Raw genomic sequence first — 15726 nt, 5'->3', positions numbered from 1 at the left:
AACTGGTGATCTCAAACTAAGCAATACCAGCCCAGGCCGCGCCCGAACACAGGTCAAGAAAGGAAGGGGTAGGAATGTGTTGACGTGACACTCGCTTTGATGGAAGCCGAGAACATCTCTGCACTTCCACGAGGAATCACTGGGATATTGGATAATAGGGTTGGGTTTGCAGCAGGGTTCGTTTTGGTAAACGATAAACTGAATTGATGTCCTAACAATCACATAACGCGAAGGAGCTTGGGATTGAACCCACGATCTTCTGCTCAGTAAGCAAAAACTGCCACTAGGCAGACGAGCTCCTTTTTAATCATCGAGTTGCTGTTATTACCATGTAGTCATGTTAACAAATAAAACGATTGACGAATCTTGAATGTGGACGGGCTTGAGATTAGACTCATGATGTTCTGCTCAGTAAGCAAAACCGGTTGCTCTAAGGCCACCGAGCCTCTCATATCACATTATTGCGTAACTCAAGTTTTTATAACTATTCAAACCCAGCACCGACGACAACGAAAAGTTTTACAAAATACACGATAAACAAGCGATCTTACCATACATTATACATTCTTAATATGAAAGGACCTAGAACCGCTCTGCTCAGTAATTAAGCCACTGCAACCGACGATCTTTGAAATCCTTAAACTAAAAGCTACGAAAGAGGCCTTCATTAAGATCCACTTTCACGCGACGTTAAATGTTTCGATTTTATCTTTACGCATGGTTCAGGCAATCATAACAAGTTATGACCGACGTGACGATGGTTTAAGACCTGGTTAAACAAGCTATTCAAATGAAATTACGTTCTCGAATTTCACTTGGCATGTAATAAACAACAGAAATACGCGATAATTCATATTTTCAGCGGTTGGTGGTTAATTTTAAATATACTAACGGTACTGCCTACGACTACGACGGCGATTACGACAGCGACTACGACGGCGCCTACGGCAACGACAACAGCGAATTTGTAACTTACCATTTGTCTAGGATAAGCACCTTTGCCCGACACCTCCACGGCTTACGCATCGATATCAATGCTTTTGACTGTTTATGTTTAACAAGAAACTATTGAAAAAGTAGTAAATGTTAAGCATTGTCCAAAAGCGTCGAAATAATTAACAAATCCACCAATTACTTACATGCATATGCTGCAACCCCAACACAGTCATCAGAGAGTAGTAAGTAGACGTCGAAGTGGCATTTGCCTCCCAATCCTCACTCATCGCCATATTCAGAACCACACGCTCCCAACGACCACAACGACACACAATGTTCTCCAGAGTTGTAATCTTGTAACCAAACTTGGAAACAGGGGATACACTCAAACAATATATCACATATGTAATGCAGGAAATCCATGTGAATTTCACATAGCTTTCCAAAAAAAAGTTGACGACAACCTAAAGAAATTGTTTATGGACTTTGTCGTTCAGTTCTTTCCTGGAAATTCCGCAGAACCTTTCGATGACACTTGGCGACTCCTTTACTAAATCCTTGCCACGACCAGTCATGCCTCCTGGTTGTTTGCTGTTGGGTGAATCACAACTAATGCGAACGCGCAGTTAGCTACCTATTATATAGACAACCAGCTCTTCCGGTACCACATTTTCTTATTTCTCATTGGTTACTGTGTATAGCCAATAGAAGCTCTCAATCAATAACTGAGGAAGTGCATTTAGAACACTAAGTTGAGAGCACGCAATAAGCTGATATGCACTAAACAATAAGCTTGAAATGCGAATAAAAAAAGAAGAAGACATGCAACACGGCTTCTTCAAAGGTCGTTCGACCTCGACAAATTTACTTGAATTTATAGACTATTCATTGAATGCAATAGATAATGGAAACCACGTAAAAGCCCTCTATTCAGATTTTAGCAATACATTCTACTGCATTGACATACCAATGCTACTATTTAAATTGCAATAAATAGGAATTGAGTCAGGGCATCTGAAATGGCTTGAATCTTATTTAACTCACAGTCAACAAATAATTAGATTCAATGGAAAGAAATCGAGCCCAATTCCAGTCACGTCAGGCGTCCCCCAAGGCTCTCATTTGGGATCTCTTCTTTATATTCTATACGCAACAACATTTCTTTCATTCACAAAAAATAAAAAAATACTAATCTATGCCGATGACATGAAGCTCTTTTGGAAATAAGAAATGAAGAAGACATGAATATACTCCGGAATGTGTACACATGTTCTACATATAGTGTGAAAAAGTCTTCTATGTAGAATTGACGGCAGAGAGGCAGCTCTCACACCTGGAACCTACCTATCGACTTATCAACTCATGGACCGGGGACCAACGGCTTTGCTTACCTTCCAAAGGAAGGTGTGATCAGAGATTTTATGCGTCTGAAATTCCCGACGACGCCGATTGGGATTGAAACCAGGCCCTTTAGAGTGAGAGGTAGTCACACTTACCACTACACCACTGGTGCCGTTGGCTTCATAGATCATTGCAATACATTTATCGACAGGGCAAATATCATGCTTTTGTTATAACGTTCAGGAACCATACACAATTAAAACACTATATTGAAGTATTGTATAGCGGCACCGGTGGTGTAGTGGTAAGTGTGATTGCCTCTCACCCCAGCAGGTCTAGGTTCAATCCCAGTCAGCGCCACCGGGATGTTCTGAGGCATAACATCTTTGATCACGCCTTCCATCGGAAGGGAAGTAAAGCCGTTGGTCCCCCGGTTCATGAGTTCTGATGGGTCGATAGGTTAGGGTCCAGGTGTGGGAGCTGCTTCCCTGGCGTCGGTAGCATTGGTGCTCAGCACGGAAAACAAATCAAAGAAAAAAAAGCATTGTATAGTCTTCTTTTTCAATCATACACGAAGAAAGATTAGAATCGGTACAAAAATCATATCTATTGTACGCCCTTCGTAAATTAAATTGGACATCATTTCCTCTTCCAACATATGAAGCACACTGCATGCTTATTAACACTCCGAATACGGTGTGTAAAAAACTTTACGCCGACTACGAAGCCTCCGAAAAACGTGTAACGGCAAGTTTGCAATGGCACAACTTACCCATTTCTTAATTAATTTCAAAAATTATGATACCTTTAGAATTTTTAGGGTTTCTAGATGATTTTGATTGCAAAAAACTTGAAAATAGAGTCGTCTACTTTTTAAAAAGCGAAAAGAGCTGTTACACGTTTTTTTGAAAGGTGCCCTACAAGGTTTTGCAAGTGGCGCAAGATCTGTAATTTAGATTAATGGGCACAAATGTTCACAATTAGCCAGAATACAGTCATGGTTCCTATATATGGATCCTGGAGACAACGGAACGGTCCTCAAAAAATCCGGAACATCCGTAAAAATGGTCAATCTATGATCCTGATCCTAGAGCTCTGTAGTTTTTTTGAAAACATTAGGAACTGTGATATAAAAAAATATTTGGGGTCGTGACATAAACATGTACCTGGATGGCCATGGGACCGTCCTCCGGAAGATCCGGAACATCCGTAAAAGTGGACAATCCATGAAACTGATCCTAGAGCTCCGTGTTTTTTTTAACATTAGGATCTGTGATATACGAATGAATTTGGGCCATGGACCCAGATGGCCATGGGACCGTCCTCTGGAAGATCCGGAACATCCGTAAAAGTAGTAAATCCACGATCCTGATCCTAGAGCTCCGTGGCTTTCTTGAAAACACTAGGAACTGTGATGATAGAAAAAATTTGGGCTTGTGACATAAACATGAACCTGGATGTCCATGGGACCGTCCTCCGGAAGATCCGGAACATTCGTGAAAGTGGAAAATTCACGAAACTGATCCTAGAGCTCCGTGGTTTTCTTGAAAACATTAGGAACTGTGATGATAGAAAGAATTTGGGCTTGTGACATAAACATGAACCTGGATGTCCATGAGACCGTCATCCGGAAGATCCGGAGCATTCGTGAGAGTGGAAAATTCACGAAACTAATCCTAGAGCTCCATGGTTTTCTTGAAAACGTTAGGAACTGTGATATTAGAATGATTTTGCGATCGTGACATAAACATAAACATGATCCGGACGACGGTCCCATGGCTATCTAGGTAGATGTTTAAGTCACGATCACAAATTCATTCTTATATCACAGTTCCTAATGTTTTTGGAAAAAAAAACTGCGGAGCTCTAGGATCAGTTTCATTGATTAACTTCTTTTACGGATGTTCTAGACTTACCAGAGGATGGCCCCATGGCCATTTGGGTCCATGTTTATGTCATGACCCCAAATTCTTTCTTATATCGCAGTTCCAAGTGCTTTCGAAAGAACCGTAGAACTCTAGAATCAGTTTCAAGGATTGACCATTTTTAAAGATGTTCTAGATCTTGTGGAGAACGGTCATATAGCCTTCTAGGTACATGTTTAAGTCACGATCGCAAATTAATTTATATATGACAGTTCCAAGTGATTTCGAAAAAAAAAACTGTGGAGCTCTAGGGTCTGTTTCATTCATAACCCACTTTTACGGAATTTTAGGATCTTCCGGAGGACGGTTCGATGGCCATCTGGGTCCATGTTTATGTCACGATCCCAAATTCATTCTATGATCGCAGTTCCTAACGTTTTCAAGAAAACCACGGAGCTCTAGGATCAGTTTCGTGAATTTTCCACTCTCACGAATGTTCCGGATCTTTCGGAGGAAGGTCCCATACTCATCAAGGTCCATGTTTATGTCACAACCCCAAATTCATTCTATCATCTCAGTTCTTAGTGTTTTTTTCAAAAACTGCGGAGGGGGGCGACCCCGGCGTACTGGTTAACATCCATACCTCTCACTTCAAAGTCACGAGTTCAAATCTCACCCCCGAACAAGTCACGAATGACCCAAGAGTGTCAAAATGACTATAATAAAAAAAAAAAAAAAAAAAAAAAAAAAGAAAAAAAAAAAAAAACTGCGGAGTTCTAGGATCATTTTCATTGATTGACCACTTTCACGGATGTTCCGGATCTTCTGGAGGATGGTCCCATGGACATCCAGGTTCATGTTTATGTCACAACCCCAAATTCTTTCTATCATCACAGTTCCTAATGTTTTCAAGAAAGCCACGGAGCTCTAGGATCAGGATCGTGGATTTACTACTTTTACGGATGTTTCGGATCTTCCGGAGGACGGTCCCATGGCCATCCAGGTACATGTTTATGTTACGACCCCAAATATTTTTTATATCACAGTTCCTAATGTTTTCAAAAAAACCACAGAGCTCTAGGATCAGGATCATAGATTGACCATTTTTACGGATGTTCCGGATTTTTTGAGGACCATTCCGTTGTCTCCAGGAACCATATATAGGAACCATGACTGTATTCTGGCTAATTGTGAACATTTGTGCCCATTAATCTAAATTACAGATCTTGCGCCACTTGCAAAACCTTGTAGGGCACCTTTCAAAAAAACGTGTAACAGCTCTTTTCACTTTTTAAAAAAGTAGACGACTCTATTTTCAAGTTTTTTGCAATCAAAATCATCTAGAAACCCTAGAAATTCTAAAGGTACCACAATTTTTGAAATTAATTAAGAAATGGGTAAGTTGTACCATTGCAAACTTGCCGTTACACGTTTTTCGGAGGCATCGTATTCGGAGTGTTAACATACAAATAGTAAAAAAGCATCTTGAATCTGCAATGGTTTCATTTGTAAACGATATCGATTCGCAGTGCATTGGCTCAACAGAACTTTTAAAATAATTACATTTCTATGCAACTTCTCGGCAACTCCGAAATCAAAATGTATGTGTAGTGGTAAGCGTGATTACCTCTCACCCCAGCAGGCTTGGGTTCAATACCAGTCGGCGCCGCCGGGATGTTCTGAGGCATAACATCTCTGATCACGCCTTCCTTCGGATGGGAAGTAAAGCCGTTGGTCCCCGGTTCATGAGTTGATGGGTCAATAGGTAGGGTCCAGGTGTGGGAGCTGCCTTCCTGGCACGTCGGTAGCATTGGTGCTCAGCACGGAAAACAAGATCGACGGAAAAAAACAAACCAAAGAAAAAAAATATTATCATTGAATCCTTTGTCAAGCAAATTCAAACAATTAGGGTAGATGTACCCATGGCTATATGTTCCTATTATGGTTTGTTCCAACTATGGCTAATGGGAATTCCAAAGGCCATAACAAGAACATACAATAATAGGAACGTATGGCCATAGCTGGTAGACCCACACTATTATAATTCAGGTAATACTATAACCATTTGGCATTGGTCAGGTCTATCTGTGTCATACAGTTGCACCTAGGTGTCATTCCTTAAAAAACCGAAACACATTTAAAGCGCATAACAATGTATCTTCTACCACAGGAGCACTTTTCACGAATGGTCGCAAATCGACGATCCGTGACTGTTGGTTTTCCGTTCCGTCTCGGTTCCGGAAACTTTCACTTTCTTCCGTCTCCTCTTTGGGAGCTCCTTTTCTTCCTTTATTTTTTTTTGCATGACGATGAACAGACTACTGGCGCAACATCCAAATGGTGGATCATTGCAAATGACTCCAATTGAGTGAGTGAGTGGGTGAGTACGGGTACGGATCGGGAGACGGAAAGTCGTCTGCCGGAGTCTTCCATGTTTTCTCCCTTGGCTTTATTTGCTTTCTTCGTTAAATGTGCAAATCTGGCAAGAGGACACAAATCCTTGACTGCCTTGTCGTTGTCGTCCTCATCGTCCTCATACTCGTAATCGTTGTCGTGGTTAGCAAGTTCGAATGCAACATACTTATCCGTAGGTATAGATCTACCGAGACGGAATGCTAAACTGCTCGTTATACTACTCTGGATTCGTCCATTGACGTGAATCGGGAGGTCGGTCGTAACGATACGTTGTGTGGTCTGGATGGTCTCTTTTTTATGGTCCTTTCGTTAGTAATAAAATTGATTAAACCGAGACCAATAGAAAGCGTCTTCGTCTGCGGTGGCCTTATCCACCTAATATGGCGAGACGGAGCAAATCGTTCCGCTGATTGAGATAGAGATTGAGACAAATGGGGTAACGCTGAAGGTGACATCATTGGGTGTAATAATTTTTCCCTTGGTTAGCTGGATTAAAAAACCTTGTACGCTGAGGGGTGAGAAAAAGAAGATTGATTTTATTGATCACTTAATCCATATATGCTGTTAAAATCATGATGAATTTTCAAAACAAAAAAATGAACTGGCGCCACTTTGTGGCCACTCGCATGTCTCTCGGTGAAATTGAAATAAAATATTTTGAGTTTACAATCTCAACCCATTCCACCGACCCTATTTCTGCTACAACCACATCCACCACCCGCCATTCCGCCATTTCTCATCCGTCTATCTGTGATTTATTCCATTTGCAGATTTCTCCCGTACTCTGTATTGTACCGTGCTGCTGGTCATCATCATTGAAGCTGATCCTGACTGACTGCCATGAATACCAACCAACGACGAGCGACGAAGCCGGTGAACAGTGCTAAATTTAATCCTGACGAATGAGTAACAAAAGCGGCCTCAATCCCTCGGACCATCCAGCCAGCCATCGGGAATCCACGCGGATCATCATCATCAGCAGCAGCAGGTTGTGCGCCGGCCATAACAGAAACGAATAAATTTTAAACAAAAGAGACTGGACTGGACCTACATACCATACCAACCCATACTACAGTTGGCCGGTTTTTCGTTTGCTTGCATGATAGTGAGTAATAAATTAATGAAGATAAAAGAGTAACGGGATTCGGGTGCGGGGTGAGAGGGTACAGAAAACAAAAACGAGGGAGGTCATATCCGGAAGGCATCCCCCCTGGTCGTGTGGATAAACTTTGGAAGTGGGTACCTACGGCAAAAGTGAATTGAAATAATAGAAAAACCAAAGCGACAGGAAAATCGAAGTGAACATCGTACGACCCCAGTGAATCAGAGAACGAAAAGCACTGCCGGGACTGGTCCGGTCAGTTCCCGCCCTTGCAGTGCAAAACGTTTGTTAGTGATAAAAAAAAAACGCGCCAGAGGGGATTTTGTAAGGGATTGTGGAATACAATAAAAAACGAAGCAGAAGTGAGATGCAGGAAGTTGAATATTTCAACGATACCTTGAGTGGAAGTTGTGGTCGAGTTGACGGCGGTGGTGATGAACCAGGGGAAGAGCAGCAACAAGCCGGCAAGAAGCATCATCCGCGAAAATGTAGCTACGATTTACTGGAACACCGCAAGTATAACAAATGCGATGAAAATGTAAATTATACCGCAGATCCACTGCTGCTGTTCACTTCGCCGTCGTCTTCCTCTTCGGACGAGGATAACTCTCCCACGGAAATGAACAACTGCATTAAGTTTGTGGAGAAACCGACCCTGGTGAGTAGGGAATAGGCAACGGAAAAATATTAGTAGATTGTTTCTTTTGCTGTATTGTTGTCTGATGTTTACAATGTTTTTTGAAAAATGCTACTCTGTAATTTAAGGCATGATATTTTGTGTCGTTTTGAGGCCGATTTTCGTGATCCGTTGATTTCTTTTTCCGGCAGTTGTTGTTCTTTGAAACTTGCTACATTATAAACATCTCTTTTGGCGATATAACATTCGTCTAATCAACTAAAAACATTGTTTGTTGCATAATTTGAGAGCTTATTTAAAGTACCGTAAGTGGGGGTGACAATGGGTCAAAAAATTTCGTCACTACCTTACAACATTCACATTTTATCAAGAAAATCAATTGTAAGCATGTGAATATATTCATCAATAATATATTTACGACTGCCTTGGGAACGGTGGATTGAAATTAATATCTAATATTACTTTAGTTAGTTAAAAAATAAACCAATCTAAAACTTTATGGCTGGTGACAATGCACAGTGCACAGTGGTCCAGAATGCAGATTTAGGTGGAAGGATATGTTTTGAGCCTGAAATTGAAACTATAGACTAAAAGTCTCTTCTACAAAGTTGTTTCTCATAGTTAGGTCCTCATTTTTATGTTTTGTTTGAATAAATTAAGATATACAGTTTTCAGCAAAGTTATATTTGTGGTAATTTCAAGCAACTTTGTCCATATGAACTTTTTTGTATCTTTTAAATTGACTGATTTAGGGCTATGTTCTTGAATTGAGTTAGGGTGTCTCTAAAAAAAAACAGTTGTTTTGCTCTAGTTTTCTTATTTCAAATTTCTCAGCAAAGGTGTCTTAAAATAACATTAAGATCTTTAGAAGGCGTAATTTTTGCTGCACAGAACTTGTCGATACCATTTGCCAATCAAGAGTTATTGACGTTTTTCTACTAAAAATATGCCCCTCTCAAATGTTTTTATCTCTGGTTAGGGCAAACAAAATAAAAGTTTTTTATGGAATTTGAAGGGGCATAACATACGCTCTTAATAATATGAAAACAATTAGAGGAATTTAATTATATATTTTACTATAATTGAGTATACCTTTTTAATAAGAAGATATACAGACAACAGCTTTTGCTATAAACCGTGCGTCTTAAAGAATTTTAAAAGTATCTAGAAGATGGATTTAATGCGAAATTTGATGTACCATATCCTTCCACCTAAATCTGCATTCTGGACCACTGTGCAGCGGTTGAAATGGTAATTTTCGTGCGCCTAATTAATAGCTCCTCTATTATAGAATTTAGACATATGATGCTTCAGAGAAGTGTTTCAATATGTTACTGCACTTCTTTTGCACTTTCACAATTGTTAATTGAGAGCTTTTGATGTCAATACCAATGCATGAATTTGTATATTGTGTGGCAAGAACAACAATATTCTATGCCCAGGGAAGTCGAGAAAATTTCCAACCCGAAAGATTCCCTCGGCCAGACCGGGAATCGAACCCGCCGCCTCCGGCTTGGTAATACCGTGGCTTTACTGACTAGACTATGAGGCCCCAGTTAAAAGATTAGCTTTAAGTTAAAAGATTAATCCCCCTAAAAAGTGAGATTAAAAAATTATTTCTTCAACTATTCAAGATATAGAGTTGGCGTATTCGACAAAGTTGTAGAAAATACCTAGTAGAAAGACGCTTAATTGATATATTTTTTACTTCTCAACGGACCCTCAAAAATGGTTTTCTCGTCATAACTTTTTGTTCTATATTTTTACGGCGTGGCCATGTAGGAGTAAGTTGTAGACATTGACAAAATGTACAATATTGCACAACATCTGTAGAAAAAAGTTATTGAAGTTTTTGTAGATTTTTTGACCATACTTTATGAACTTGTAACTTAAAAGGGGCAAAATGGGACTTGTAATTTAAAAGAGGCAAAACTACCCATAGTGCATCTGAAGCTATAAGAAATTTACTTCAAAATGATACCAAACAATTGCGAATGTAAGCTAAGGTATGTTTCGTGTTAAAAAATTTTCTTCGTTATAGTGAAAAATACGCCACGCCAATTGGGTTCAATTATTTTTTTTTTTAATTTAACAGATGATAGAAGTTTATCAACTTGCCTATTTCATGAATCGCTGCCGTTCTTGCTTTTGTTTTCGTTATCGTTCCCGTTGTCGTCCTCACTGTCGTAAGAAGATCTTTTCAAAAGGTTTTTCGCGTCCTCCGATAGTGATTTTTCGATTTTCTTCGGCCATCCTCTAATACGAAGTGCTGAGTTGCATCACGGTACTGTCAGCCTTTAGATTGACAAAAGAGATTCTTACGGTTAGCAATCAAAACAACTGAGAACCCTCTCTCCGTAAAACTTCTCACCAGTATGACACAACAACCGTGAGATATCGTTGTTTTGCTTTTCTCACTCATTCGCAATATCACTAACATCTGCCATGTGTTACCATCATATCACCGAGGAAAAATAAACAGACATATAAATTGACCGTCATCTCATTTCTTGCATAAATACAGTTATGACGGTCATTCCCCTTCCAAAATCACGGATGAGGCGATAGCTATGATGTATCAAGGAAAAGTCTTATCCTGCGTTATACAATCGTATCATAACCAGTAATTATTTAGTTGAAGATGCTATTTCGAATAACAGACTGAAGTGGTAATTTTTATACGATAGATGAGGAGATGAAAGTATAGAATTGATAGTTCCGTTTAGATTACGGCAGTGTGAAAATTGCATATAGAAAGTAGATAGCGAGGTAGGACAACTTTTAAGGGAGGTACAAATCGGTTTTATCATCTCTCTTTACCAAACTCCCCCTTTTGGAGAGGGATGGTGAGGGGTGTCCCCCCCCCGCCACCACTGGCAAAAAGAGATGATCGCCGACCGCTCAAGTACCAACGATGTGTTTGAAACAGTTCTACCGATTTTTACCGCACTTCAGTTGTTATTCGAAGGAAGGCATCCAGTCGTAGGTTTGGAAATTGCAGCTATTGTTTACCCCTACCACGATATGTGCTCCTGTCATCGTCGACTTGACGTTCTCGAGGGGACACGGCTGGGGTTGATGCTGCTACTGTACCTTTCGACCAATGACAGTAATTGATGGTATGCTCCCATCCAGAGTTATGTACTTTGGTTCGCGTGTAAAGGGCCTAAGAAAGTTTGTATACAAATGCTTTTGTGCCGTTATCAAATGTTATGCCTGATATGTTTAGTATTACTTCTGCGTAAAGTCAACAATTTACATAGTTGAAGATGCTATTTCGAATAACAGACTGAATCGGTAATTTTTATACGATAGATGAGGAGATGAAAGTATAGAATTGATAGTTCCGTTTAGATTACGGCATCATGAAGCTTGTATTTACCTACCTTTTCCAATCTTTATGTCTTGCCTCTTGCGCTTCTTCTGAGAGTTGTCCGATTGGTACCATAAAATGGTCAATTATGGAAGACCCATGTATAAGAACCTGCTGTTATATAGTACCAGGGAAATAATTTCACCATCACCATCACCATCACCCAATAGTTGTCAAATGATATTGAATCGATTTCACAACCTGATCCTATCGATTGGAGAATTGAACCACAGCGCTGGATTGCTGTGAGATTTAGTTCAGTGATGTCTGCTGCTTTTTTTTCCTTCATTTATTTTCCGTCGATCTTGTTTTCCGTGCTGAGCACCAATGCTACCGACGCCAGGGAGGCATATCGACTCATCAACTCATGAACCGGGGACCAACGGTTTTACTTCCTTTCCGAAGGAAGGCGTGATCAGAGACGTTATGCCTCAGAACATCCCGGCGGCGCCGAAATGCATGGAAATGCATGAAAATTTTCAGTTTTTATTCATTACCGTCTTTATGGGCAGTTGTAGATGCACAAAAAATACACGAGTACATTTACTATGGTGATAAGGTAAACACTCGTTTATTTGTTTCCTTCTGTGAAAGCATGTTTAGTCACAAATCGTGGATTTTCTGATATTCTCCACACTTCAAAAATGATTTTCCTACCACTGAAGGGCGACATCTCTCGGATCTTTAGTATAGCTGATACTCAAATCATATAATTGATTTATTTGCACTGACTGTCCGACTCCTGCGACAGGGAGATGAGTTTCGAACCCCTTCTGATACGGTTGTGTCTAAAGTTTGCTCTCTGTTTTGTGCGTGCTTTAGCTTTCATAGTTTTCGGCTGCATTTGCCGGACGGTTATACGTGTGTGAGTGGTGGTTTTCTCGCTTTCCGAGAAGTTTTAGAATCGAGAAAGAAAACATGATTCATCATGTTTGCAAAATTGCAAGCATCAGAAGATTTGGCGCTATCTGCGTGGTTTGATTTTTTCTCCCGGACTAGAAATTTGTGACATCGCGAGTGAAAATTTTAATTTCAGTTTATTTACGCAGTGATGAGAACGGCGATGATCTATTGTTAGGGTTTTTGCGATGTGCATTGCTTTTGTGCACGGAGTGACTTGAAAAACAAAAGCGAAGAAAAGTGATATTTGGTTGTTGTGTGGTTGGAGTCGCTGGAGGAGGAATTGTTTAAGGATGGCCAGGTAGAGAAAAATATGCGTGGAAGCATCGAGAATGCGCTCCCGGGTGTAGTGATTTGGTGAGTGCGTTCCAGTTGAAGAACCATTCAATCCATCACTCATAGCGGAACTTTTCAAAAAAGGACTCATTACTCCACCAACACGCACGTATTACACATGTGCCTACTGATCGACAGCACCAAAGGTTAAAGCAACCCGGATAAAAATAACCATAACATTACAATAAAATATCAATAAAATACAAACGATATTATAATTGACAATTAATCTTATTGTAATTCTATTGTATTGATGAAATAATTAAATATTCACCACAATAGGCTTACAACAAATTCAATGAAATTAAAGTTTTGCACAACGAAAAAACAATAAAATTTATTGTAATGAGATCAAATTTGTTCGAGAAAAAATTGATTTGTTATGGTTACGGTAACTAATAACCCCCTTTTCTATTGTAAATGTCTCATTTACTATAGATTATATTGTACATAACAATATGTTCTATTGTATTTTTATTGTTTTCGATAATAAAATTTAGTATCTCAATAGGTTTTATTGTATTGTAACAATATGTTCTATTTTTTTTTTATGATAAATTTTTATTCGGAAAACTTCCAAGCGGCTGTTTGGGAGAGAGAGAAATATGTACATGTGCTACACGATCTTAATTTTCTACTGATATTATCCAATTTATTTATGCACCCGGCTCTTATTGCTGATGCTATTCCTCCAGCATATGTGCTCTCACCTCTCATCCCATCATTATCTAAAGCTGGGTTTAGACAGGGCAAGTCAATTGATCAAGTTAGTTGAATTCACGCAAATTGAACGTGTAAACCATGCCATTCAACTGACTTGATCAACTCACTTGAATTGAAAAAGAAGTTCAACCAGGCTCAACTTTTCAAGCCAATTGAATTCAACTGAGTTGATTATTTTACTTGCCTAGTCTAAACCCAGCTTAAAGCTCTTACGATGTTATACAGTTTTAAGCACTAACACCATAGAGGTAACTCTAAGACTAGAAGGTCCCGAAGTAACGTGCTCAACTTTTTGGCTCAGCTCTTGTACTCTCTTCGGTCCCAAGCTAGTCGATTCACCCCTCGAAACATAGGAAAATCCACTAACCCCTCATTTTATCTGTCAAACTTTCATAGCGAATCAAAACAAACATTGTGTAGTAGTAGAATTTCGACTAGAATGGGATACGTTAATCGTTTGCTTGGGACCAATAGGCTAGTCAAGTAGTGAGCCAATTTAAAATCGTTAGTTTCGTATTGATTGTTGCTAAAACCACTAATTAATTTTCTGATTTTGAATTTGTGTCATAATTTCTATAATTTCAATGTGAGCTGAAGAGCTGTTCAAAAGAATCGACTCCATTTAGTGAGCTGGATGGGTTTTATCCACTCAGCCAGATGAGCTGTTTTGCCCACCTCTAGTGTGTACTGCTGATTTCGGAGTGATATTGCCGGCCACCTTAATCGAACGGGATTTGAGAACGGTTACTCATCTCGGAAGCCACAGACTTTAGGATGCGGATCCTCTGGTACAGGAATTCCACCATTTCCTCGTATCCTAGCTGCTTGTCTTCTCCTCGAAAGCTTACAGAGTTGTCGGGTCAAGCTTGTTCATCAGTGGTGTGTCCCAGTGGTGATAGGATCGCTTAACTTTGCAAGTGCCTTGACGTGACGCTGGAAGGTCCTGTGCCAATTCCTTGAGTACCGAACGAAGGTCGTACAATGCTCGGAAGAGTTGACGTTTGAGGAGTTGTTTGTTGTCATAACGTCTCAAAAGTGTATCCCAGGCAAACCATTGGTCGTGTCGCCGAAACTTCGGCTTACACCGCTATGTTGGACGTCGCTAAGAAGTGCAAGCTGCTGAATGTCGTGCATGGTCTGCTTTACGTGCCTTGACACACTATTCGATTGGCAGCATTGAATTCAAATCGCCGGAAGGGAGGTCACCATGGTCGTCGTCTGTAAGATTCAGTCCAAACTTTCTGCTACCATCTCCACAATCTAAAGATTTTCACTCAAAAGTCATGTCATGTGCCCTGCACTTTCTGAATTTGTGCTACCCCATATAAAAAAAAACCTTGGCTGTTGAAGCTACAGCAATATAACCTTTAGGAGTGGAATGATTTTTACTGAAACTCATTTATTGTATTTAGGGGGCTCTAATGTTGGCCTATGGATCTAAGATTGGGCCCATCGCTAAAAATCTGCTATTTATCAACTTTATCTAGATGAACGCGTCATTGGGACGGTACTAACGGATATTTTTAGTCGTTATTGAAAATTTAGTCGATTGCTGAATTTATGTATGGGCCCAAATTAAATTACATCCATTTCTCCTTATGTTCTATATTTTTTTTTCTTTGTTCGGGACCTAACACTACTGCGACCAGTAAATTGATCTATTGTAGTATATCCCGTGTCCTTAGTTTAGTGCATGTCGTATTACTCCATCACTATTGAGAAATGATGAAGTATTCGATTTTTTTACAGTTGCCACTCTTGCATTTATCGCAAGGATCCGACTCTAATTGAAAGGTCCAGCTATTTATACCCTTCGGAGTGTTACAACACCATCCGAAGGCGCGCCCCTTTGTCAGTCAAAGATGAATTCCTTAGCAACAAAATTAAGGTATGACACCGATAATGACCATGCATCAGAACCCTAGTCTTAACCACTTCAAACTAGGGAACAACGAAGAGAAGATTAGGAATCACATAGATGAAGACAACTAACTCATTTTTTTGCCTTGTTTCAAGATCATCCTCGGTAGACAAAGCAGAGTCTTGTCACTATCAACAAGGCATAAAAAGAAACAAGGACTAAGATGTGTTCCTTGGA

The 15726-nt window shown here is 39.9% G+C and overlaps 1 protein-coding gene across 2 annotated transcripts in view; it reads left to right on the top strand.

Annotated features, from left to right (window-relative positions):
* The window catches only part of LOC135701526 (EGFR adapter protein-like), a 194459-nt gene that overhangs the window by 175881 nt on the left and 2852 nt on the right, over positions 1 to 15726 (top strand). For both annotated transcript variants that reach the window (XM_065222349.1, XM_065222357.1), the window contains exon 3: positions 7328 to 8317. In XM_065222349.1, coding sequence (XP_065078421.1) covers positions 8027 to 8317 — 291 coding nt within the window. In that variant the 5' untranslated portion in view covers positions 7328 to 8026. The remainder of the gene's footprint in view (positions 1 to 7327; positions 8318 to 15726) is intronic.

The sequence above is a fragment of the Ochlerotatus camptorhynchus genome, unplaced genomic scaffold, assembly GCF_037179485.1.
Source record: "Ochlerotatus camptorhynchus isolate MF236.1 unplaced genomic scaffold, CSIRO-AGI_Acam_v1.1 ptg000014l, whole genome shotgun sequence".
In the NCBI taxonomy this organism is placed as follows: domain Eukaryota; kingdom Metazoa; phylum Arthropoda; class Insecta; order Diptera; family Culicidae; genus Ochlerotatus; species Ochlerotatus camptorhynchus.
Note: the sequence above shows the minus strand (reverse complement) of the source record. Positions and strands in the feature narration are given on the sequence as shown.